Source organism: Charadrius vociferus, unplaced genomic scaffold, assembly GCF_000708025.1.
Source record: "Charadrius vociferus isolate BGI_N301 unplaced genomic scaffold, ASM70802v2 scaffold202, whole genome shotgun sequence".
NCBI classification, from domain to species: Eukaryota; Metazoa; Chordata; class Aves; order Charadriiformes; family Charadriidae; genus Charadrius; species Charadrius vociferus.
In genome coordinates, this window is record NW_009647242.1 from 1,781,154 (window position 1) to 1,805,926 (window position 24,773).

General features: G+C 39.5%; 1 protein-coding gene across 1 annotated transcript in view; it reads left to right on the plus strand.

Moving 5' to 3' along the window:
- PTPRM (protein tyrosine phosphatase, receptor type, M) overlaps nt 1-24,773 on the plus strand; it is a 379,063-nt gene that overhangs the window by 37,508 nt on the left and 316,782 nt on the right. Inside the window, exon 3 of the mRNA XM_009879983.1 lies at nt 13,795-14,060. Coding sequence (XP_009878285.1) covers nt 13,795-14,060 — 266 coding nt within the window. The remainder of the gene's footprint in view (nt 1-13,794; nt 14,061-24,773) is intronic.

Consider the following 24,773-nt stretch of genomic DNA (forward strand, 5'->3'; position numbering starts at 1 on the left):
AAATTACTCCAGTAACAGAATGGCCCTTGAGGCCAATATGCTCCTAAAATTACTGATATGTCAAACAAGATTTCAGAAGGCTCTGTATTGTTGTGGGATTTAGTGCCATAGGCAATATAGTAGTGTTTTGTTTTCTGTCTTACAGGTCTGTGACAAACTATCAGACATTTGAGTGGAATTCAAAAGATGGATGTCATTTGCATGTGCTTTGTTACTGCAGATTACCAATTTGTGCAACACCTTAGTACTAGTTTACACACCTGATAGTATAATGATGACAATTTGCCTTTATCGGTAGTTAGGAAATTGGTAATTGGCCAGGTGACAGTACTCTTTCCAGAGAATACTGTATGCAGAAAGTACAATGACAGTCTGCTTTTAAATGGAAAGTAACTTATTACTGAGGTGATCTAAAATTTGGAAGAGTATACGTAGGTATGATCATTAGCCAAACATTAACCTGGCAACCTAAAGCTGAAACAAAATTGAATTTCTATAAAAATCATAAAGCTCACTGTCTTGGGCCTTGAGAAGCTTTTTATATTAACCTTTGTGTTTAACAAACCTTTCAGCCTGTCATTGGGAAGGGAGAAGAGCACCAGTAGCACTTAACCCTATTCTTGGAGATGGCCCTTTTCAATAAGGATAACATGCAGGATCAACCTATGTTCCCCCACACCCCGCCTTATTATATTTGCTTCTTCAAAGCTTTTACCTGAAGAGCAACTGGTTTACCCCGGGAGCTTCCGTGAAACATGTTAAAGCTGATTTCTGCTTACCTCCTGGGTATTGTTTCTTAAATGCTGAATTACGCGGTTGAATGGTTTACAAAAATAAAGTCTAATGTTATTGGTGGTGCAGCAAAGAGAATGTGCTTAGAAAAGAACTGAGACTTTCTGGGCTACAGCATTAATTGTTGGCATGTGCTGGTTAGTTTTACAGATACTTCTCTTCAGTGACAAAACAACTGTCTCATGCTTTGAATGCCAAGTTATAATAAAATACAAATTGATACGTAAACGACTCATTGGAAAACGTGGCCTGCAATTTTCCTTGCTGCCCTCACTGAATCTGTGACTGCTAATGTGGGAACCAAAGGCAGGAGTGAAGTTGGATTGGGAAGGAGCAAGCATGGGAAAAATAGAGGGATGAAGGGATAAAAGAGGCTCATCAACTGTAAACACCTGACCACTCAGTATGCTGGTGTGACTCTGCCTTTTTGCTTGATCACCACAGCCTATCCTGTGTTCTTCACAGAAAGGTCAGGGTTGAAAGGGACATCTGGAGATCATCTAGTCCACCCCCCCTGCCAGAGCAGGGTCACCTACAACAGGTTCCACAGGCCGGTGTCCAGGCGGGTTTTGAATGTCTCCAGAGTGGGAGACTCCACCACCTCTCTGGGCAGCCTGTTCCAGTGCTCTGCCACCCTTAAAGTAAAGAAGTTCCTCCTCATGTTGAGATGGAACTTCCTATGTTCAAGTTGGTGCCTGTTGCCTCTTGTTCTTATTAAATCCTATTTCAAACCGTCTTGTGTGTGTGGGGGCTCTCATTTTCAGTATGTGTGTGAATGCTCATGAACTTCAAACCAGGCTAACCAGAGAGTAATAAAAAAGATTTGAGTGCCAGCAGCTGATGTGAGACCATGGGGAGGAGCAGGGGTGAGGGTTCCACTAGCAGAATGAAATTCCCCTTAGCTGGAGAGGAGGAAAAGGGTGGGCAGCTGTCCATGCTGTACACGCGTGTGCTCTGTGTGTTTATAGGAGTGCTAGTAAAGGCACTGTTTTTCTGTCTGTATTTGATATGTGAGGCTGTCTGTCTTGGTGTGTATGTCTGTCTGTGTTGGGAAGCCTCGCCACTGGCCTGATTTGGGGACATGGAACTGCAGCAACTCTGTGCGTGTCAGGCTGGGAGAGGAGGACTCACCCTGGGTCCTGAGAGTGGCTTAAATTTGTCTACTGAGATACTTTGTGTTGTTTTGCTGGTGTTTGTATCCATAACGTTTTTTCCCAGAAACAGTTTTACATCTGTTGTTATGTCCTTGTTAAAGAAGTTAAATAGCATCTAGTTAAGGGTGATCCAAAGAGAATCTCACTAGCAGAATGTCATCCCTTCTTTGCTGGGATATCTTAATTAACAGTTGGTTCAGTTATTCAGCTTTTAATACATTTGATGTGTTCTGTCATGCTGCTCTAAATCAGTTTGTTTACTATGTTAAACACTTCACAGAAGTCTTTTGTATCTGTAGCTGCTTTTCCAGCAGTACTTGCAGTCTCCTCCAACGGTATTACTTTTTTTTTTTTAGCAAGACCTGTTTGTCTGTTACCATGTTGATTGTTACTATTTCTATTCCTGTCCTTTAATCCTTTATTTACTGAATCCTGTACTTTGAATTTCCTTATTTTGTTTAGGATAGATTTAGCAGATGTGTCTGGCAGACCTCTTCTTCCGATTTCACTACAGGTACACAGGCTGAAGAATCAACTGGTGGAGCTGTGCCGTGTTAGGAACAGAAGAGGAAGGGAAGCATCTGTGAGCGTAGCCCTCAGTGAAAAAAAGGGAAAGAGCTTTTTGTGCAAAACAAGTTTTCTTCTGTTTGTGAGGCTGGAAACTTCATCTTATTTCCTTGAAAACAGAAGGGACAGGCAAAAAATTCTTCATGCACATATTGTCATTCTGTTTGTGATGAATGAGATAGCGATTCAAGGTATCTTTTAAAATTATTTTTTGTATGCACATTGTATGCTGTGATAAGTCCATGGTTGGTAACTGCAAGCTTTTTGGTCAGGGGCAGTTCTTTGAAGGGGAGGAGAGGATTTCTTCTTTGAGAGCACCTGGCCATGGGAGTAGCTTTTCCAGGGAAGAGCAGGGCAGGCAGTAATAAATGTGCTAACTGTAGAGCTTGCGCTTGGGGAGTTTTCTTAGAATAACAGGGAAGAGACATAAAACCAGGCCAGAGATGATGAAAAGAGGGGAGATTTTTCTGTTGACTCAGAGAAGAACAAGTAGAGTTCGTTGAAACCATAGAGGCTATTGAAAGTTGCTAGTGTGAAAAACAGGTCTGGAGGAAAAGGGCCCTTGTTGCAAAGACACAGTTGGGCAGAAAAGGTGTTTGTTTTCAAATGGCTCTATTTTATCTCTCTCACCCAAAAGAATCTGGATTTTCAGACAAGAGAGTTTGTTCAAGTTTATGTTCTAATAAAACACTGCTTCTTCAAAGCCCTTCTGGTATTTTTTGGTGTGTTCACTTTAAAGAAAAGGTGCAGACAGGTCTGTCTGAAAGCTCTGGCATATTTGAGATTCAGTCATAGCATAAAAGTTAAAAAACATTATAGCTGGTAAACGGTATTAAGCCAGCTTTAAAGAAATCCAGCTGACAGCATCATGAGGACTCTTGCGAGAATTTGAAGTAAACTTTGTGTACCAATTCTGTGAAGTTGTCTACTGTGAGTGTGTTTTATAAATTGGTTTACTGTTTTAACAGTTTGTAGCACAGTTCTCTCTGGCTGTAGAAGCTCCTGGTGGAGCTGCCAGAGCATATTGTGTTAGGCCAAACATGGCAGGAGGGATCTTACAGAAATTAAACAAGAATGTTGTCCTGCACCAAACTTGTCTCTTTGAAGCCCAATTGGAGCACAGATCCTTTAGAAAAAAACCAAGCAAAAACCTCTCCCTTGGCTAGTTAGCTGCCCATGAGTTTTCTGAGTGACTAGGGCTGGTAAGGAAACCTTCTCCTGCCTGTGGTGGGACTGCTTTACTGCCTTGGGGCTGGGCTGCATCTAGGGTGGCCCTCCAGGGGCAAGAGGAGCACTACTCTTCGGAGTCTTCGTTGCTCATGCTGTACACGGCCCCCCTTATCAAACAGAGGGAGAGTTAACTTTGCAATTGCATTTGCCTTGTATTCAGGCAATTCAGGTTTCCTGTTAAAAAAGAATAAAACTTTCCAGTTGCCTTCATAACTGGAACAGCAGGTCAAATGCGAACCCTTCAGAAGGTTTTATACAAACCCAGCATTAACTTGTCTTTGTTCCAAGTCGACAATATCCTACACCCACAACATTGAAGCCAGAGAAGCTTGTGATATGTCATATTTACAGGATCTTTAACTGCAGGTAACATCCAAACCTGTGAGCTTTAGTTGTCCCTTCCATTAATACTCTGCATGGTATTTTTAATTCAGATGCATATTTTCTCTTCAGTATTCTTTCTTTAAGTGCACATATGGTTCACAATACAGAGACTCATCATCTTCTGCATACCAGCCATCCAGCTGTAGGACAATACTGTTGGCTTTGCTTTTTTTTTTTGTTTGTTTGGTTTTTTTGTTGCATAAACTATCAACAGTGGAAGATGGAGGAAATACTTAGCAATATATAGTTTCCCACAGTTTGGATGTATATACTCAAAGAATGATTGTTGTTCTTATTCTGGAGCTGTACTGATTTGAAAATGGATTGGTGGTGTTCACTGTGACAGCCTCATATGGGTCAACACTTTACACCTTCATCTAAGAAGTGCTGAATCCCATCTGTTAAAGGCTGTCTCTCTTCAAGCTTGAGGGTATAAATAAGTCCAATTCCTTTTCATATTACTTGATGGGAAGGAGGCTGTGGTAAGATCCACATTGTCCTCTTATTTCAATTAATTGAAATTGATCATTTCAAGTATTTACCTGCTCCCTGCTCTAGAATACTCAGCCTGAATTTTTCTTTCCAGTCCTGGGGAGATGCTGCTGGATAGCTTTGTGTTTTAAAAGTCTCCCTGGGTCTGGGTTTGCCTGTCCTGGAGTCATGAATCTTCACATGATGCGTTTTCCCGAACACGTTCCATCCCATCCTCCCTCACTTAATTTCCTTTTCTTCACCTATAATTTTCATATTTTTACTTTCAAGTTAGCTCTTCACCAGAGGACATTTTTATTTTCGTTAATGAACATACGGTGTACTCCAACATATGGATAATTTACCTTTTCTTACTTTGCTTTCTATTTTTTCTAAAATACAATGGTTGGTTCAGAAATTGAATCTGAAACTTCAGACAGATATCTCAGAATTTGTCCACATACTGTTGTTTTCTCTAATGGCTTGTGAACTTTGTGTCCATGGAATTTCTATATATTGCTTGCTTTTTGCAGAGTGGTAATATTAGTTATATAAGAAACGCCCTTCGACATGTCAATACTGTGTTTGAAAATGTAGAAAAGTCATAAAGGAAACAGAACAAAGATTCTAGGATGAATAGTGAAATTCATTAAATATTGAAATTCTTTAAAGGTTGAAAAGGATTGAAAACCAAACAGCATTCATCATAAGCCTGTTCATTTAGATATTGCTGGCTATTGGAAAAGGGACTGCAGAAATACATGATTCAGAAATACGGGATTTCATGTTTGTGTTTGATCAAAACAGTTTCTAACAAAATAATGGAAGATGTGTCTATGCATATGAGATGAGGAAGAATTTGAAGAATTGGATTTGGTGAAAGAATTAGAAGGCTTATTAGGCTTATTAGTTGTTCTGCTAAAATGAAGATGGCATTATGGGTAGAAGTGGATTGATCTTTTCAAACAATATGCAGGATTTATGATGGAATAGTTTAACAGATTTTTTCCAAGACCTTTAGCAGTTGAAAATTTGTAAGATAAACAATTTGAAAGTTGAGCTGATTCATGACTTTTTTAGGATGGGTAATAAATAATGCTTAAAATTATCAGATGAAATTTAATATGAGTAAATATTGCTCAAAAGAAGGCTTAAAATACACCTGGGATAATAATGTTTTGTAAGTTAACGAACGGAACTGATGGATGTTAGTTGAGGCACTGAAGGGAAGACTCTCAATTGGTGTATTTTGGCACACCTCATTATGCCAATTCAGGGGTGCAAGTGGCACTGATGTTTACGTGCATTTACCTGCTGCATGGCATCTGGAAGTGGTGCATCTGAGCAGAAGTTCTGGCTTCTTTAGGTAGTGCTTGTCATGCTTTGAGAGGTTTCTCAAATTACAGCAGCTCCATTATTTTCAAATATTACCTGAAAACTTGTTTTCCTTTATCTGTAGAATTAGTACATAGTAGGAAAAAAAGAAAAAAATACTGAAGACAAAAAATATTCTGTTTAATAGCTTTGGGAATTAATGTCCAAGGCTGGCTGTTATTAAATTTAGGTCTCCTGCTTTCTGCAGTACTTCCAACATGGTCTGCACACGTTTATAAAGTAGAGTAAATAGAAGAACATATATATTGGCTTTGCATTGTCTGAAAGTGGCACTCATTACTCTTGAGCCTTGCAATTTATCTGCATATGCACAGCAGTTCCAGTATCTTGGACAGTCACATACTTAGGCTTGGGCACTCACAGTAGTCAGTCAGTAGTATTTTATTGGTAAAAGGCAGCCTCCCTTTTTGAGTGACAGCAGCAGGGTTGCCTGGCATTTAGGGAATGCTGCTTTGTTAATAAAAAGTAACCCTTTGTATCTATCTAATCACAGCATTTTTGGTAAAAGGTGGTTTTGATACCTTTCAGCCTTACAAAAAGATGTTTCTGCACCCAAAGGGTGTTTTCTTAATAAGGTAATACACAGAATATCGGTTCTTAAAATCAGACTTCCTGCTTTCCTTCATTTAGCACATTTTTCAAATACTGAGCATCCAAATCACCCAATACTGGTGCCTAAATAATTTAAACACCGGTACGCTTTATTTATATTTATTATTGTATCAATGAAAACACAATAGGATTGTGAATATAACCTTTATAGGTCATGTATTTTGTTACAGTCTGGAAGGAAAACTAATAATTTGTCCTTAACCATGTATAAGACTGGTGAAAAATCAACAAAGTAACTTTCTTTGCTCACTAGTCACATTTTCTTCATGCATGAAAAATGATACTGCATTCAGTTTCATTGCATTTGACATTCCAAGTATAAAAAGTGTGTCTTAACAAGGTGATGTGACATGGTGAAAACTTGCAGAAGTGACTGGAAAATCTCTCCTGTGCCATTTCCATCATTTTTGTAGGACAGTACATTGCTTTTCCAGTTGTCAGATACTTTTCTTTTTAAACAAATACTTCTTTTTTTTTTTTTTTTCAGTTCTTGCATCACTCTATCTTTTGGGCATCTTTTTGTGTACAAAATTTCATTTTCTTCTATGCTTACTTCACAGAAAATTTCCATTGATGAGAATTACTGGGATTTTGGTTGCCCATTTACTCTGGAGCAACTCTAGTCTATATTCTCTTTTGCAAGTATTGCATCTTTTTAGAATTAGTATTTTAATGAACCAAATATTTGCTGAATTACTGCTGAAACATTTTGCAGTGAGGAGTTGTAAACAACAACAGCAACTGTAGCAAATTCACCAGTTTGTTGATTTAAACCCTCTGGGTAAAATGATGAAATATGGATGATTTAGCAAGTTTGTGGATTAAAGAAGCTTGAATTTAATGGATGCTGAGCACCATCAGCTACCTTAGATTTTATTCTCAGTTTGATTTCAGTGTGTACTTTCAAACTATTAAATTGCGTGTAGTGCCTAAACATAGACCTAAGCACTGAACCCATGTAAATCCTGTTTAAACTTTTTGACTGAGGAAACTATCATCATCCATGTGTTTAAAAATGAAAGCACATCTAGGAAATTAGGTACATGTTTATAGTAATATGTGCCCTTGCTGTCTCTTCTTATGAATGAGTACCGAATTGATTATAATTTTACGCGTTTTCTTGTTGAATCCTTGTTTCCTGGCAGATAACTCTTTCCTAGTAGATACAGCAGTGAAAAGTTGCAGTTATTTTTTGTATGTATTTCTCATGTACCTAAATATGTGATAAACGATCCTGGAGAACTGATCCACTGTAAGAAAGTATGCTGTGGGTGGTTTGTTTGGTTTTTTTTCCTTTTTCATGACTGAGACACCCCCCTCCCCCTTTTTTCTTTTTTTGTCAAAGTTAAGTGTTTATTTGTGTATTGAATTTATCCACATGCTTTAGATTTATATAGCCATCTGGCATCGTGTTATCTCAGCAATCCGTTTAACATATGACAATAGTAAAAGTTGAAAGAGAAAATTTCTGCATTACTTAACATGGAAGATAAGATGACTAGATTTGAAAACAAAAAAAAAATGTAAGAAAGATTTTAATGCATTCAGTTCACTTTTTTCTTTTCATTACACGCAATGTGTTGCTTTAAGTAGAATATCTATAATAATTTCTGTCTAATGATTATGCCTTTTCATTTTAGTACATATTAGGTTTTTTTTTCTTTTGGGTAGATCCATAGTTAAAACTCAGTGTAGAAGCTGAGTTGATCTTTAGCAGAATTCACACGCCTGGAAAAACAGATACTGTCAAACAAAATACTGGATTCCTTCATGAGATAGCAGCCTTTCAAAGACAAGGGCTAGTAGAGGTTTAAGGCACCGACTGGGGGCTTCCATGAAAGTTATTATCTGTGATTTCTTTTTGCTTAACCTTAGTCAAACCCCCAGAACGTCGATGGCTCACGTCTGAACTTTAGATTTGCCCATGTGCTGGTGGTTGTGTGTACCTGTGACTTCTTGTGTGCGCATTTCATGATCATCTTGCCCACTGAAAGAAGAGACCTAAGCATTTATCTTCAAAAAAGCAGTGCTAGTTATTCTAGACAGACAGAGCACATTCTTGTACCTCCAGCAAAGCACACGATTTCAAACATGAGTAGTGTTGGATATGTGTCTATATTCATCTTTTCTTCATTGACTGGCTTGAAATGGCTCCGCGTTAAATGGGCTGGTTTTAGATAGCTTAATGTACAGGCACTCTGGGATTTCATTCTCACACACACAAGTCGTGGCCCGTGCCTGGTGCGAGAAATCTGTTCTCTTCTGAAATCAGGCTCTTGTATTCAGGTGTTCCTGGATCCATCGTCTAGATGCCTACTTGCTTCAGGGAAGTATTCCTTAAATGCTGTCTAGAGGATATGTTTAGGCTAGAATAGAATTTACTGTTTGATACAACAAGCTATTACATTACTTAATCAACTCTGGGTTAAGGAGGTCACAGTATGTCTGTGTCCTTTTGGTTTTCAACTCTGTTAACAAAGTTATATGAGTGAAGGTGCTGCTCTGGGTGTGCTGGAACAGAAGAAACTTCAGCTTTCTGAATGCACTGGTTGGTGAGACCTTCAGAAGTGCGAAATCAAATTGTCCCAAAAGATCTATGTGATGTAGTTTACCTGTCATGGCACTGCTAGCTGTCTTATTTCCTGAGATTCAGGTGATAGTTTAGTCAAACAATTAAAAAGGATGCATTTATGTCCTACTGCTTGCCTCATGAACCGAGAAGAGCTTACCAGATACTTTCTAGCAGAAAAACTAAGCCAGCACATCTGAATGACATACTGCTGCTTAATTTAGTTCTCTTTAAAGATTCCCTTTTCTTACAAAAAAGAAAGTAGGATTTATTGTGTTTACAGTGACGTTCTTCTGTACTTTGTCACTTTCAACAAAGGAGTTACAGACAGATTTTCAAAACAGGCTGACTATATTCCTTTTCTTAAGCCACTGATAATTTTTCACATGGTTCAGTTGTGCAATACATACTACATTAATCAGGATGCTATAAGTTAAATAGTTCTTAAAAATATAATTCTATCAAGGACTGTAGGATTCTTAGCAGCACTGAATATAAAATTGGTTGGGTTATCAGGAAGATACTGGTTTGAAATTTTAAAGTAGCTAAGAAAGGGTGGACATTTCTCTATGGCATTCTTGGTGGTAAGAATTAAAAAAAAAAAACAACAACTTGCCAGTTAATTTTTAGTGCACTCATGAATGCTTTAAGTGTTGTTTTGATAACTTAGCAATGTTTTAAGGAGTTTACATTTTAAATTTAAACAAAACAAATTGAACAGAAGGGCATGTACTAAGTGATGCAAGGAATATTGGTTTCATTCCTGTCTGTTTTAAGCAAAGATCCATGAGGCTAAATTCAAAATTTATTTGCTTCCTTTTTGCACCCAAATATATTTTTATGAGTTTTATTTTTAACTCTTTATTGTGTTATAAAGATGAGGAAATATGTTATAAGTAATATAGCAGGACTAACTCTTGTTCTAGCTGTGTCTCTATTCATGCTTCGCTCTTCAGTATCCTAGTTAATTGCTGAACAACAGGGTCAAAAACTACAACACGGGAATTTTACGCTTTGATCAACCCAAGACTACGAACAAAGTAGGAACCATCATACCAAAAAAAGTATCGGAAAGACCAAAGAATACTAACTTTGTTAGTCTCCTTTGCATAAGATAAAGATAGTAGTCTTCTCCTTAATATGCCTTCGTAGAGGTAAATTTGATTCTTTCTCCATTGGAGTGTTTGAAGGTGTTTGTACTACAAGTCAAAAACACAGAGGGCAGCCTGTATGAAAATGTTGGATTGCTGTGACAGGGTGAAACAGGGTGAGCACGGTGAAAAGTAGCCATAAAAAGTATTCCTTCCTGTGTTTGTGTCAGTAGGTTATGAGCAAGGTTGCAGCCTCTTGGCTTGCTCCATCTAGAATAGTGTGTGTGTGTGGGAGGGTGTCCTTTTTTTTTTCTTCTCGATTATGGCCTTCTTAGATTTTAGATTACTGAAATACAGCAAGAAATAAAATGTTGCAGATGTGCATACTATAGATTTGAGTATAGTGTAATCAGAAACTCATAAAAAACAGTCCTTGCATGGAAAAGCATGTGAATCATGCCTTCTTTCCTTCTTTCCTTCTGCTAAATTAAACAGAAAAAGTTTTCTGTAGGAGAGAATGGAAAACACATTCAGTGACTTCTACTTACGTTACTAATGAATAAGGATTTGTCCCAATATGTTGTAGTAACTAACTGTCTGTAAATTTAGTAGAGAGTAATGCCTTTTAGGAAGTAAAATATTTAGATTCCTTTATATTACAATTAACTTCCATTTTTGTCAACTTTACAAACTCAGTTATTTTGTCTAGAATGAAAATTAATGAGAAGTTATGCTTGATAAATAATTTGAAGTATCTGTAAAACTGTATTGTTGAACAGTTAAACCTATTTATGATAAAGGTGCAGTCTGGACCAAGGTTCTCCTAAATACTTACACTCTGTTTCAAGAAATTACTTGGGAGGTTGCATCTCATTGAAATTCCAAGGTATCATCAACCATCAAAGTAAAAATAAGAAAAAAATTTAGAAATAGTTTTCTAATAACTGTTTGATAAATGTGTGTGCTTATATTTTTATAAGAGCATTTAGCTATGCATTTATAGCATGCAACTATAACATATCAATTTCTTGACTTTTATGAAAAATGCAGGGTTTAAATTACCTCTTGTGTTTTATTGATATGTTTTCTTTCCAAAGTAGACATTATGTTGAATTTTATTTCCTTCTGTGATATCATAGCATATGTATTAATAGAATTCTTCCCTTTGGGTTTGTTCAACCCAGAAATATGAATGTCTTGAAAATCATGTTGTATTTTTCTAATGTAATGTCTATACAGTCATTCAAATTCTTTAGTTGCGCACCTGTTCTGTAACATGATTATTTTGAAGGTACACTTCAGTGAAACACGTTAATAGGCACTGAAAAACAGAACATACACTGACTAGCTGTTCATGTGAGAGTGTTTGAACGCAACTTTATTTGAACTATACCTTTACATTTCTTATTTGTTAAGTTGGCACCATAGTGTAAAATTCACACTGCCCCCCTGTCCTGGTTCTGGCAGGGATGGGGTTAATTTCCCCAGGGATGTGGCAGGGGAGGCAGGTATTCCATCCCACTTCACCCATGCCTGGGCTATAAGAGGCGCTAGCCGGGGAGGGGAGAGGAGTCTCCACTTGGGGGTGGGCTGCCGAGGTCCGGGTCTGGTCAGTGCACTGTGCAGCAGTACTGTAATCGTGTCTTTATATCTCTTTATCGGTGTTAATTGTTTTTTGGGTTTTTTTTCTTTCTCTTCCCTTTTGCTGTTCTGTTAAACTGCACTATCTCAACCCACAAGTTTTGCCTTTTTCTGCCGATTTTTCCCACGGCTGTGGGAGTTGAGCGAGCAGACACCTGGTTCTTTGTTGCCGTCTGAGGCCAAACCACGATGCCCCCTTTTTTTTTTTTGCTCTTGTAAAGCTTACTAATTTGCTGGGTATTTCATTTGGTCCTTCTTTTCTCAGCTCTTGAGGCCAGGAGACAATTGTCACATGTAATCAGTCAAGGGCATAGCTGGTGATAAGCTAGAGTAAGGCTAAGGAACTGAGAACATTTTAGACTCCATCTGCATCATATACTGCATCCCACCATCTGAGCATATATAATTTCATTTTCCTTGCAACTCTCGTGGTGGGTTGGCCCTGGCTGGAAGCCAGGTGCCCAACAAAGCTGCTCTATCATCCCCCTCCTCAACTGGACAGGGGAGAAAATATGGTAAAAGCCTCGTGGGTCAAGGTACAGGTAGGGAGATCACTCAGCAATTACCATCACAGTGAAAACAGACTTGATTTGGGGAAATTAATTTAATTTATTTCCAATCAAATCAGAGTAGGATAATCGGAAATAAAACCTAAATCTTAAAACACTTTCCCCCACCCCTCCCTTCTTCCCGGGCTCAACTTCACTCCTGATTTCTCTGCGTCCACCGCAGCAGTGCAGGGGGACAGGGAATGAGGGATGTGGTCAGTTCATCACTTGTTGTCTCTGCTGCTCCTTCCTCCTCAGGGGGAGGACTCCTCACACTCTTCCCCTGCTTCAGTGTGGGGTCCCTTCCACAGGAGACAGTTCTCCAATGTGAGTCCTTCCATGGGCTGCAGTTCTTCATGAACTGCTCCAGCGTGGGTCCCTTCCATGGGGTACAGTCCTTCAGGAACAGACTGTTTCAGCGTGGGCCTGCAATGGGTCACAAGTCCTTCCAGCAAACCTGCTCCAGTGTGGGCTCCTCGCTCCATGGGTTGCAGGTCCTGTCAGGAGCCTGCTCCAGCATGGGCTCTCCACAGAGTCACAGCCTCCTTCAGGCATCCACCTGCTCCAGCGTGGGGTCCTTCATGAGCTGCAGATGGATATCAGCTCCACCATGGACCTCCATGGGCTGCAGGGGGACAGCCTGCCTCATCATGGTCTTCACCACGGGCTGCAGGGGAATCTCTGCTCCAGCGCCTGGAGCACCTCCTCCCCCTCCTTCTTCACTGAACCTGGTGTCTGCAGAGTTGTTGCTCTCACATGTCCTCACTCCTCTCTCTGGCTGCTGTTGCTGCTGTGCAGCAACCTTTCCCCCTTCTTACATATGTTATTCCAGAGGTGCTACCACCATCGCTGATGGGCTTGCCCTTGGCCAGTGGCAAGTCCATCCTGGAACCGGCTGGCATTGGCTCTATCAGACATAGGGGAAACTTCTAGCAGCTTCTCACAGAAGCCACCCTTGTGGTTCCCCCGCTACAAAAACCTACCCATGCAAACCCAATACAGACTGCATACAGAGATGCTTGGAAAGTTGGGACCTACAATTGATTCTCTTCTAACATATGTAGATTCAGTGAGTTTTCAGTGAGTTTTATTTTGTTTGTCTCTTTCTTTCTTCAGATGTAAAATAAGGATTTTAATATTATTTACTGGCTTTGGAAAAGAATCTTGAGATTCTTAAAATTAATTTGAGATTAAATACCTACCAAATACAAATTACTGTTATGTTAGTAGAAGCAAAGCAAAATGGTTATTTTTTAAATGATGCTTTAATTACAGATCACCATATTAACGAGAGGAAAATAAAATAAAGAAGAAATTGAACTAGTAACTTTGTTTTGCAGGTTCATTCATGTTGGTGAATACATCTGGGAGATTTGCGGGACAGAAAGCTCACCTCCTGCTGCCCCATCTGAAAGAAAATGATACACATTGTATTGATTTCCACTATTATGTTTCAAGCAAGAGTGGATCTAGCCCTGGCACTTTGAATATATATGTGAAAGTTAATGATGGTCCTATTGGTAACCCGATCTGGAACACATCTATCACTGCTACTTGGAACAGAGCAGAACTGGCAATTAGCACTTTCTGGCCCAATTTTTATCAGGTATGTTTTACTTTTAATGAAATTTTGTTTCCCATAATAGTCACCTGGTTCTTAAACATAATTTTGACTTTAAATTAAAATATCTTTCTGTATGTTTTGTTGATCTTTATCTTAATTATATTTTTGTAGATGATGCTAAATGTTTGGTTTTACATATACATGTCTGTGTTTATATGTTTACATATATTTATAGAGGTGTATGAAATGTGTGCACACACACATATGCTTTAAATGTGGATGAAGTAATTATATTGAAACAATTTAGAAGTTTTGCCATTGATTTCAGTCAATTACCTCTGTTTCTCTATAATAAATTCACTCATTCTTTCAGTTCATTAGGGATGGTGGAATTGAATGCAAATAGATTTTATTGCAGTAGAGTCTTCAAGTTTCATTTAGATGAGCAATACTTGTTGCTTTAGAAGCAGCAAAATCTTTTGAATCCTCAGTTTGATCTTTAGTTTAAATGCGATATCTATTTGTTCTGTCCAGTAGTAAACATATATATAAAAGTAGCTATCGTAGGAATGGGCTTCTGATTACATCCTAAAGATTTAGGGAGAATTTCGCTGGACAGTTCCTTAGGGTGCTGCTTTTCTGCAGGAAATTTTACAGATTATACAGTTATTTACTGTTGTGTAGTAGTTCAACAGTTTTTCTCCTTCCAATGAAAATACAGTCTATGTCTCCACTAGGAAGTAATTTGGTGTAATAAGAGCAGACCAGTAGATCAAAGATGTTATTGAGACTCCTCTCATCTTCACTTGCAGTTTGGAAAGTTTGGTTTGGATTTGATTTGGTCCCCTGTGCTTAACTTTGTCACCATACTTAGAGTTTGAAGCTTTCTGAAGAGCCATCCCAAAGATGGGGGTTCTTTGGCTGCAGACCTCCCTAGGAAGTAAAACGTTGTCATTCCATAGTGTCATTCCAGGGGGTGACAACATCTTAATTCCTACATCAGTGCCCTGACTACTAGTATCACATGTGGCAGAGCCTTGCTTCCGTTCCTACACATGCTGTTTGGTGCCCCATCACATTCTCATGAGTTTGGCAATGTCCAGTGCAAGGTACTCTGGGGACTTATAGTGGACTTCTTTCTGTGGCTGCAACAGCTGATCTGTGAGGATCTCTCGAGTGAACTGAAGCCGTTCCTTTTGGACCCTTTTTACTCTAAGGAAAAAACCAAGCCCCTCTGATTGTTTCACTCACCCACAATTGACAGAAAGTCCTGGTCTGAAAGATGAGTTTGGAGTGCCAGGACCTTCAGGGATACCTGGCAGTGGGTGCAATGCTCACAGACCCAAAAGAGCACACTCATTCATTTCTTCTTGCCTCTGATACTGTGTTCCTAAGATGTGTAGGGGGTATTGACAGGGTCTGCATTTGCACCCAGTGCTCTGCTCAGGGTGGCTAGGAATTGCTACAGCTGCATCATCAGGGCTTCTTGGAGAGGATTCAGGTTAAGTGTATGGACATCTCAGCAAACTTCACTGGGAGGACTCGTGATACGGATTTCCTGTAATTGGCTGCGGGCAGGCTCAATGAGGGAATACTGGAATCTTTTACAGAAGGGCAGGCACATTAGTAGAGTTGAGGTTCGCCTCAGCATTGTGGGAGGAGGTATGTACTACCTGCCTTTTTGAAGCATGAGGCTGTATCCTGATAGCGGAGTCCAAGCTTGGTTTAGTCATGCCTTTACATCTTTGAGGGTGAAAGGGCAATGTGTATTCTGTTGCCTGTCAGAGTTCAAGGAGTGTTTGGATGACACTCTTAATTATATGGTTTAGTTGTAGCTGGTCCTGCGAGGAGCAGGGAGTTGGACTCGATGATCCTTATGGGTCCCTTCCAGCTCGAGATATTCCATGATTCTTGGTGCAAGACTGTAGACCCCACTGATGCCAGCATTGAGAATGCCCTCCAGTGATGCCAAAGAGCCTTTCTGTCTTGACTGAAATAACGAGGACCAGTCAGTGTTGTTAGCCTCAGTGGATTGTGGGCAGAGAGTAGAGCATCCCATAGACAATTTCATGGATGTAACTCTGGTGGTTTGTAGCCTGGGATCTACTGGAGGGTTTTGTGAGTGTGCTGGGTGGTTCAGGAGCGCTATGTGGTGCATGTACGCTTTGCAGACACTGGGTGAATGTGTGACTGTTGCTCAAGCCTAAGTCTGGGCCTGGGTTTGGAGTGAATTAGTAGAGGAGCTTCCAATTCCCTGTCTTCTGAAAGGCGTCTGGTCTTTATGCAACAGAACTGCTCTGTGAACCAGCAGTCAGTAAATATGAGGATTGTGCTTCAAAGCCTCACTCTAGCTCTGAAACGAAATGCTGATATGGACAGGGGAATTTTAATAGAAGAAGCCTTGACTCTGACTAGTAAATTTAAGCTAAATTAGCATGTTAATAAAAATACAGGCAAGCTCTGACAGTTTTAAATGTTATTGATATTAGTAATAATCTGTGCCAGATTTCTAACAATATGATACATCTAACTGATGTCTGAGTAATAGGGGTATTTGGCCATAGAAATAGAAAGATAACATTTCTAGTCCGCTTCCTCCTCGAGACCTGCCATGTGGACTGTTCACCCTTATTCGTAGGTGAGCCCTTATACGCTTGGATGGGGTACTGCAGTTTAACAAACTACCGTGCATCGCCTGATATAGAATAGATGCCTGAGTCTGTCTGTAATGGATTCCGTGTGCTCTCTGTCCCTCTGGAAATACAGAAATTTTTACATAATCTTTCTTTCACTGCAGAGTGTAGTAAGTAATTTTCTTCGCATTTGCTGTATGTCTGAAATAATACCTGGTTAGGTGTTGCAATTTAGCTGACGTGCCAAAATGTCTCATGCTATAGCAATACCTGTAGCAGTCCTAGGAATCAGTGTAAAATAGTGTAACTTCACTGGTTTCACTGTAGATAAGCTAATTTATTCTTGAAGAAGTTCTTTCTCCATTTTGACAGCTTATGGTAAATCCTCTCCATTTTGGTTGCTTCCATCCTCTCGAAAATCTGTGATGCAATTTCCTCACTTGCCTGGTGACACTTTCAATTTCTCATTGTTTCTGAGCTCTTTTCATCTGTTTTCAAGCTTTTTCTTCTTCACAGGGTCTGTTTTGGAGGGAGGCAGAAAGTCAGCTGCACGCAGCTGGGAGAAGGGCAGGAAGAGGAGAGAGGATATATGTGGATCTTGTGAGAATGTGCGTCCAAGTTAGGTGAGAGCTCAGATGACTGCATGTCATCTGCACGTAGAGGGAGAAGGCAGAGGACCCATCTGACAGGTGTCTAGCACCAGGTCTGTTTCCTAAGCTGCTATTCGTTTGATTCCAAAACTCCGACCTCTTTTGGCACAAACCCATGCGTTTCTCACATAACCTCCAAAATGTACAAGACTTCCTCCCAGGGATTTTCTGAGGTTGTCTGACCTTATTGAAAAAAATTAAGAATTTGAGATTTTTAAGGAATGATAGAGCCCTTTTTAACTTTTCATATATGAAGGTTGGTCGTTTCCCAATGAGTAATCTTTGGGAAGAGTCTCAGCATTAGTAGGTGAAGGTACAAAGCAATGTAATGGTGTGATTTTCTTTGTTCTGTTTTAGATCACATTATCTATGTAGGCTTCTACATGTTTGTGAATGCCTTATAATACCCTTCCATTAGTAGGACACCTACAAGGTGTCTAGCTGCACATGAAACCAAAATGTACTACAGAACTCTGAAGAAAAATTTATCTATGATAACATTTAAGAGTTATAATATTTATACAATTAAGATGCTTAAAAACACAGTGCTGTTGGTCTGTTTTGCTGTTGATTCCTGAAAAACATAGGCAAAATAACTCCCACTAATGGTAGCCAACTAGAAATGGGATTGTGTAGTGTGGAGTGAATTTTAATTCAACTTCTAAAGATTTATTTGTTTAAACCACATACTATTAACACATATATGCAAAGCATTCAAAAGATTTAATAATTAACAGGTTTTTATTATTGTAGCACCAGTTATCCAAGCTTGTTAATACCTTTCATGTTGGGTTTCTATTTAGAATCAACTCTTTAGAAATACAGATTCTGAACAAAGTAATTAATTTCTTTTAGTATACGCTTTTCTTTTTACTAGGTAATTATTTGTGCAGGTTTCACCCCATATGAAAGCCATACTACATATATAAATCTCAATGATAACCCAGATGTAACAACACTAATTGTAGTTTAAGTACTGCTTATTTAAACTTAAATTCTCAAGTATTCTGGTGATTAAGGATATATTTAATTCCATAATTAATGGTCTTCTAAGTACTAATGCTTAACATCTGCCTTTGACTTTAAGGTATGTCTGTGTTGCAGTCCAGTTACTGATTACAGTATAGTTGCAGCAACATAGGTTCAAGCTGCGAAACACCTTCTGAGGGTCAAAGATAATCAGCACAGCTTGTTCTTTTCTGCTGTGCCTCCTGGTCTCTGAGCTATTTGTTTTGAAGTAGCTGGGATATTTCTACAGGAGCTAGTCTTATTTCTGTATTATAAAATCCCTTTAGGAGCGCTCCCCTGAGGGAGCATTGGCTTCCTCTTTTTATCATTGGTCACAGGAGATATTGTTTGCTTTACGGAGCTATTGTCTACTTGGTGCATCTTAAGCAAGAGCATCAAGGAGTTTATCATGCCATTAGAGACAGCCTGCAAACAAAACAAGGCTTTGCATGATTACTAAGACCTTCACCCTCCTCCTTACTTGAATAAAATTAGGATGTACGCAGAAAAAGAGGATTAAATGCTATGTAGATTTCTATGGGTAGTGGTGAGCTTGGTTTTAGATTCATGGGGAGCAGTCTCAGTAGGTTGAGAGGCTCTAAAACGGATGCTTGGAGATACAAGTAAGTCCTGAAAAGGCTCCTCCTCCAGTGAGGAGAGGGTAGGAGGTTTTTCAGGGGGTCGTTTTTATTTTCTTTAATATTTGATTTTTTTCCCTCATTTGGATCTTTTAGAAGGAGGAAAATCGGTTGATTTCAGGGTTGTTTTCTTGGTCTGTGTGTTTATATTTTATGTTTTTGAAGCATTTCAGTTTTGGAACTTTACAACATGCAAAATGCCACTACTGGGTTGAGTCTGATGAGTGGCTTGTGTTCCCTGCTTCTTGCTGTACCCGGCAAGCAAGCAATTTGGCACAGCGTCATTGCAAGTTACACACTGTCCCCCTATCAGTTTTTATATTTTGAATTACTTGCTTTGTACTTTGCTGGGAGTCAGGCATGGCAGCAGTGAGCTGAAGCAAATCTTGATTAAATAAAACAACAAACACTGCAGTTTTAAAATCCAGAAATGGAATTGAAAAGATTAAAAATAGCTACCAGTGGAGTAACACTACTCTCTATGCCACTGCACCTTCTTTAAACATAAATTCCTATGAAGCTGGAATGAGAAAATGGGATAAGAGCCTGGCAGTAATTCCTGATCTTTTTTAGTAAGGACACAAAGGAGTTCACACTGAGATGAGATTTACCCTTTACCGTTCTGACACTTTCCCCTGTAAATTAGGAGTTTAGGGAATAAGAAGCGGGAGATCCAACCTATCTTTTCAAATCTGGACTTAAACTTTCATTTGTTTCATAACCTGCTTTGTGCATGCTTTGCTTGGAGTTTGGCTCATGCAATGTACTTAAGTCATCAGCTAGGACAGAGAATTAAGCTTCTTGTGCAGTAAAGGTCAGACTCACATTCTCGCGTGTTTTGTGTGTTGCATTCAACTTCATGGATATAGTTCCTGAACTGCGCTTTGAACTCAGAAGAAACTTTGAAATGCATATTGCTTTTTGAGTCACAGTCCTGTGTCAGGCGTCTTAAATAGCTCTTCTTCATCGAGTTGGGTGATTTTGGAATAGTTATTTTGGGAAAGGTGCGCCAGGGCAAACCGCATACCTAAATTTAAAAACCCCTGCAGTCTAAAAAAGGCCGACAGTAAACAGGCGCGTGCTTTTGTCGTTTACACAAGGCTCTGATATTTTCTCCCATCCCTTGTTCCTAAACTATGGAAGGCCCTGGGCCATCAGTGGAGAAATGTAAGACAACAACTGGCTTAAAAACAGAAAGAGAAGAATAAGATTTAATAAGTTCTAATGTCAGGAGCTCAGTCTTCAGTGTTGCTCACCTGTAAGAGGTTTCTTTGGAGTCTCAGGTTGGCAGCAGCCACTAAAATGTTGTTTAATGTGCTTGCGTGTATGTGTGAGTGCCAAATGGTAGTTGTGTAGGAGTGAGAGGTGGGGAGGGAAACAGCATAACGCGAATCCCAGCCATGGAGGCCTGACCACATTTTAGGCAGCCTAAGTTAATCAGCTGTGACGGGTTTTGCGGGGCCTGGCAAGGACCAGGTCAGGAACCTCCCTCCTTGTGGCTTTCACAAGGCAGCAGTCGCTGTGATCCTGCCCCAGTGATAAATCCAGTAGTCCTAGGATGGGTCAAAAGAGAGGAGAAGAACACAACCCAGAGGGGTACGAAATGTGGGAGGAGAGCGCAGGTCCTGCCCCATACATCACTGCCCGCTGCCTGGAGGTGCTGGGGAGCAGGATTGCAGCCTGACGTTAACTAACTTTCTTAATACTCCTTTCTCTCTCTTGTTTTTGCAAAGTGCTATTTTTAAGTCGTGTGAAGTAGACAGTGTTTATATTAGGTACAGTCCACCTTTTGACTAAAAGCGTAATTTCGCAACAACAAAGGCAGGAATTTACGGAGTGAGGTTGTGTGGCAACAAAACCTGTTTATTTCTATTGTTCTTTGGAACTGACAAGTTATCTTGAGTCGCACATTTTCAGCAGTAAGCATTTATGTTGGTGAGCAGCCCCCCTTTCTTTGTTCATACGTAGCAAGGGGAAGTGGCAGGAATGAAAAGCTAATTTTGCTCTTCAGTGAAGCAGGGAGGATCAGGGACAGTGCAGTGCTAAGCCACTTCCCTGGTTCCTGTTTGGCAGGCCTACGAGGGGGAGAATGGTGTAAAACAGCTCTCAGGCCAACATTCGGCAGAGTTTTTCCTGAGCAAACGAATTCAGTGTTTTAACCGGTTGTTTCCTGCCTGATAAGGTGGTGGAATAATAGGCGAAAAATCCGAGGGCTGCCCAGTCTGACATAAGCTGGAGTGTTGTCTCTATTTTGACTGGGGTCTTTTGTATTGCCTGCAGGTATTGCGTCAGTGAGCGACAAGGAAAGGCAAAGTTTGGAGGCGGGAGTAAAAATGTTAACTTTTAGAAGGCAAGCAACTTTTCAAACGTGAAATGATGGGGAAAAAATGGTCATGAAAATAAGTTTCTGGGTTTCATTTCTAGTGGAATTACTAGCAAAACTGATCCAGATTTGTGAATAGTCTTGACAGTTCTAATATAAGCGTTTCGATGAATAAATGAGCTACCAGAAGTGTTTCTAGGTCTATTCCTGAGCACCCTCTTACAGCATGCAACACACTTACTAGGACTTTCAGAAACGTGTCATGTGTAGGATCAAATTCTTTTTTTTTAGTGTAAAAAGGGAAAATGCTTAGTTAAGGAGATATTTTAGTCCATAATCTTAATTTATTAATTTAAATAAAACAAAATACTGGATTCGGATACACCAGTTGATAGTATTTCACAGCTTGTGAACAGATTGGACATTACATTGCTGTACGTGGAATAAGTGTCATGTTCTTGAATACATGAAGTTAAAATGCACATCAGCAATGTCTCTTTGTTGATGGTGTGTCACTGCTGACCATAGTGTCTCTTTACATTTACTACCAATTGCATATTTTGTGTCAGAAGAGGCCAAAACTTAACAATCATTTAAGTTGATATCAGCTTGGCTGTTCTTTTAATGGAAGCATGATTAAACTGACAATATTTCAATTTATATTACTTTTCTTTGGAACATGCTCCCTTTAATGACAATAATTCTAATTTAATAGTATGTCCAGCTGACAGTTTCTTGATATATTGCCTGACTTATTTGTGGTAATGACATTTTTGATATGTTTAGAAATACAGTAGGATATTTTAGATCAGTCATTGAGTCTTTGTCTGTTGTCATAAGCAGATCCAATTCAGTTATTTCAAGGTTGTAGTTTCTGCCTATGAACTGAACAAACAGGTTGGTGTTTAGAATCTACAAGCTTTGTTTGTTTGCGAGTGTATTGCAATAATGAAGTAGTCGTGGAGAGCCAGTAGATAAGCTCCCCAGTTGTGAATTCTAGAAATGATTTTGAGATCATCTGCTCGGCTGTTGGGTACGTTTTCTTTTCTAGACTTCAGGTATTTGATTTTGTTGAAAGTCAGGTAATTCTTCAGAAGAGGCTCTTCTATGCAACCTTTTAAAAAATCATTAAACCCCCATTATCTGGCAGTAATATTCTTAGCAGGAAACCACTGACTGGTTTGGCTGGCTGCTTTGGAGGTGTCCATGTGCCAGTTCCTCATGGGCTTTTCTAGAATTTAGCATATCTAAAAGTGAAGAACCTGAAAAAACCTCCTCTGCTCTGCAGTGATGGGATCATGGATCAGGTAGATCTTTCAGATGGCTTTGCGCAGATCTTCTCCTTATACTGAGTGCTCCAATTTCAAGTTATATTTCAATAAAAACTAGACAGTTACCTGTTCTTTTCCTCTTAACAGAGAAAACTTAAAGCCACTAAGGAATGCAGGAGAAAAATCAGTAATTGTCCCAGCGCTCTGTGTTTTTACAGGCAGGTCTTTGCCTCGGCACATAGATTGAGTTAACTCGATTACCTTCCTAGTGGCAGCATATTTCCATGGGAAACTTTTCCACCATTTCTGAGACCTGGCTGTCTGCTCCCTGTTCTTCGCCACCGTGTTGTAACATCCCTGCATTAATTGCAGGTTCCCAGGGCTATGCTATGGGTCTCATGCCCTGCAGTCTTTCAGACCTTCTCTGTTTTGAATAGTCTCAGTAGCTCCTCAGACAATGGAGCACTCTCTTCCTTCCTTCAAGGGCACCAGCATAACCATTTTTTTCAGCAAGCATAACACAAACAGAACATGCAACGCTTTGTCACATTTCTTAATAGAGAGAAACGCTTATTCTTTTTTCAAAGTTCAGAGGGTGAAAACAGGCTGCATTCTGGGACTGCATTCTGCACTTCCATCAAAACTTAGGATTACTTTGTGCATGTCACCTATCTCTCTGTATTTCCATTTCAAGGCTGTGAAGATGAGAGTAAGAATGAACATGGTTGAAAAGCTCTTTCAGGTCTTTGAATGCAAGTTATTCTTCAAGAATTTCTGCTTTTTTCTTCAAGAACCTCTGCTTCCCAACATAGTTCCTAAGACTGTGGTTCCACCAGGAGATTTTCTTCTTTGCAGGAAACAGATGCTTTGAAATTTTGAATGGACTTGCTCTGGTGGCTCTACTGAATGCTGGGAGCCAAGTCCATACCCTGTGCAGTCTGCTGGCATGGATCGGCAATACCAACTTTAAGTGCCGTGAGAGTGCTGTTGGGCATTTAGGAGGCCACAGGCTGTGACTTGTGACTGAGCAATGCTTTTCTTCCATGTCTTTTTTTCTGCAAATTTTGTTTGGTGGCTTTTGGACTTTTCTCATTGCTGTCTTATGATTTCTTGTTGCTGCCTGGTTCACCTGGGGGCAACATTGGCACTGTAGGTTGAAATTTTTGTGTGGACAGAAAACAGAACTAGCCATTTTTACAGCACTTTCACTCCAGTGAGATTGAGAGGGAGAAATGGACAGTATTTAGGAAAATGATATCTGGGAGAGAACAGGATCAGTGTTCACAGATGGAGCAATGAGAAAGATGGGAGAAGGCAGAGGCAAGAAGCAGTGAAGAATTTGCTCATGTCAAGGTTTGTTTTAAAATCAGAATCAGTGCTCTGCCATTGTATATTCAACACCAGGAAACTGTGATATAATATTATGGGGCTGTATGTTATCCTTGCGACATGTTTGCATTCTCTATCATGCTCTTTCTGCTCAAATAATTGCAGTAAAGGATATGGTACGTAATGTCCTTCTGCATCTGTTCCAAGGTCAGGTATAGCATATGTGTGAAAAACAGTTTCTAACCTTTGTCTCTCTCAGTGTACTTCCTGAGACTAGGCACTTAGAGTTAACTTTCCAAGCAAAAGGGGAGTATTAAAAAAAAAAATAAAAAAATCACAACCTGGATTTGAGCACGAGCTTCTTGAGCATTGGTTTGGAAATGTACCTGCTAATGTTACTGGTGTGTTTTGTTCTGTTTCCCATAAACATTCTTGGAATGTTCAAAGCTAAGGCTGCCTAAGTTTGGAGAGGTTTACTTTTGAGTGTACTTAATTCAAACGACAAGAACGGTCCATTTATTTTGTGACCTATTTATAGCCATTAAACAAACCGTAGCAAATGGATCTGTTTTACTTAATTCACTACATTTGGTGGAAGATTAAGAGCATGGAAAATACATTCATGAAAATAGGTATGTTTGTGTCTGATACTGTGCAAATCTCTGTATGCTGCAGAACTGTAATTTTTAAATAAAAGTGGGACTCTATTCTGCAAGAGAAAGAATTGAAAATAAAATGATTGTTAGGTAACTACTTTGGCAGACCAAGTATTGGGGGGGGTTGGTTATTTCTCATTGAGAGCTATACATAATCACATTTGTTAATCTCTAAAAATAGTATAAACATGAAAAAAAGGTGATTTATGTTCTGGTTCATTTTAATGATAAAACCAACACATTTTGA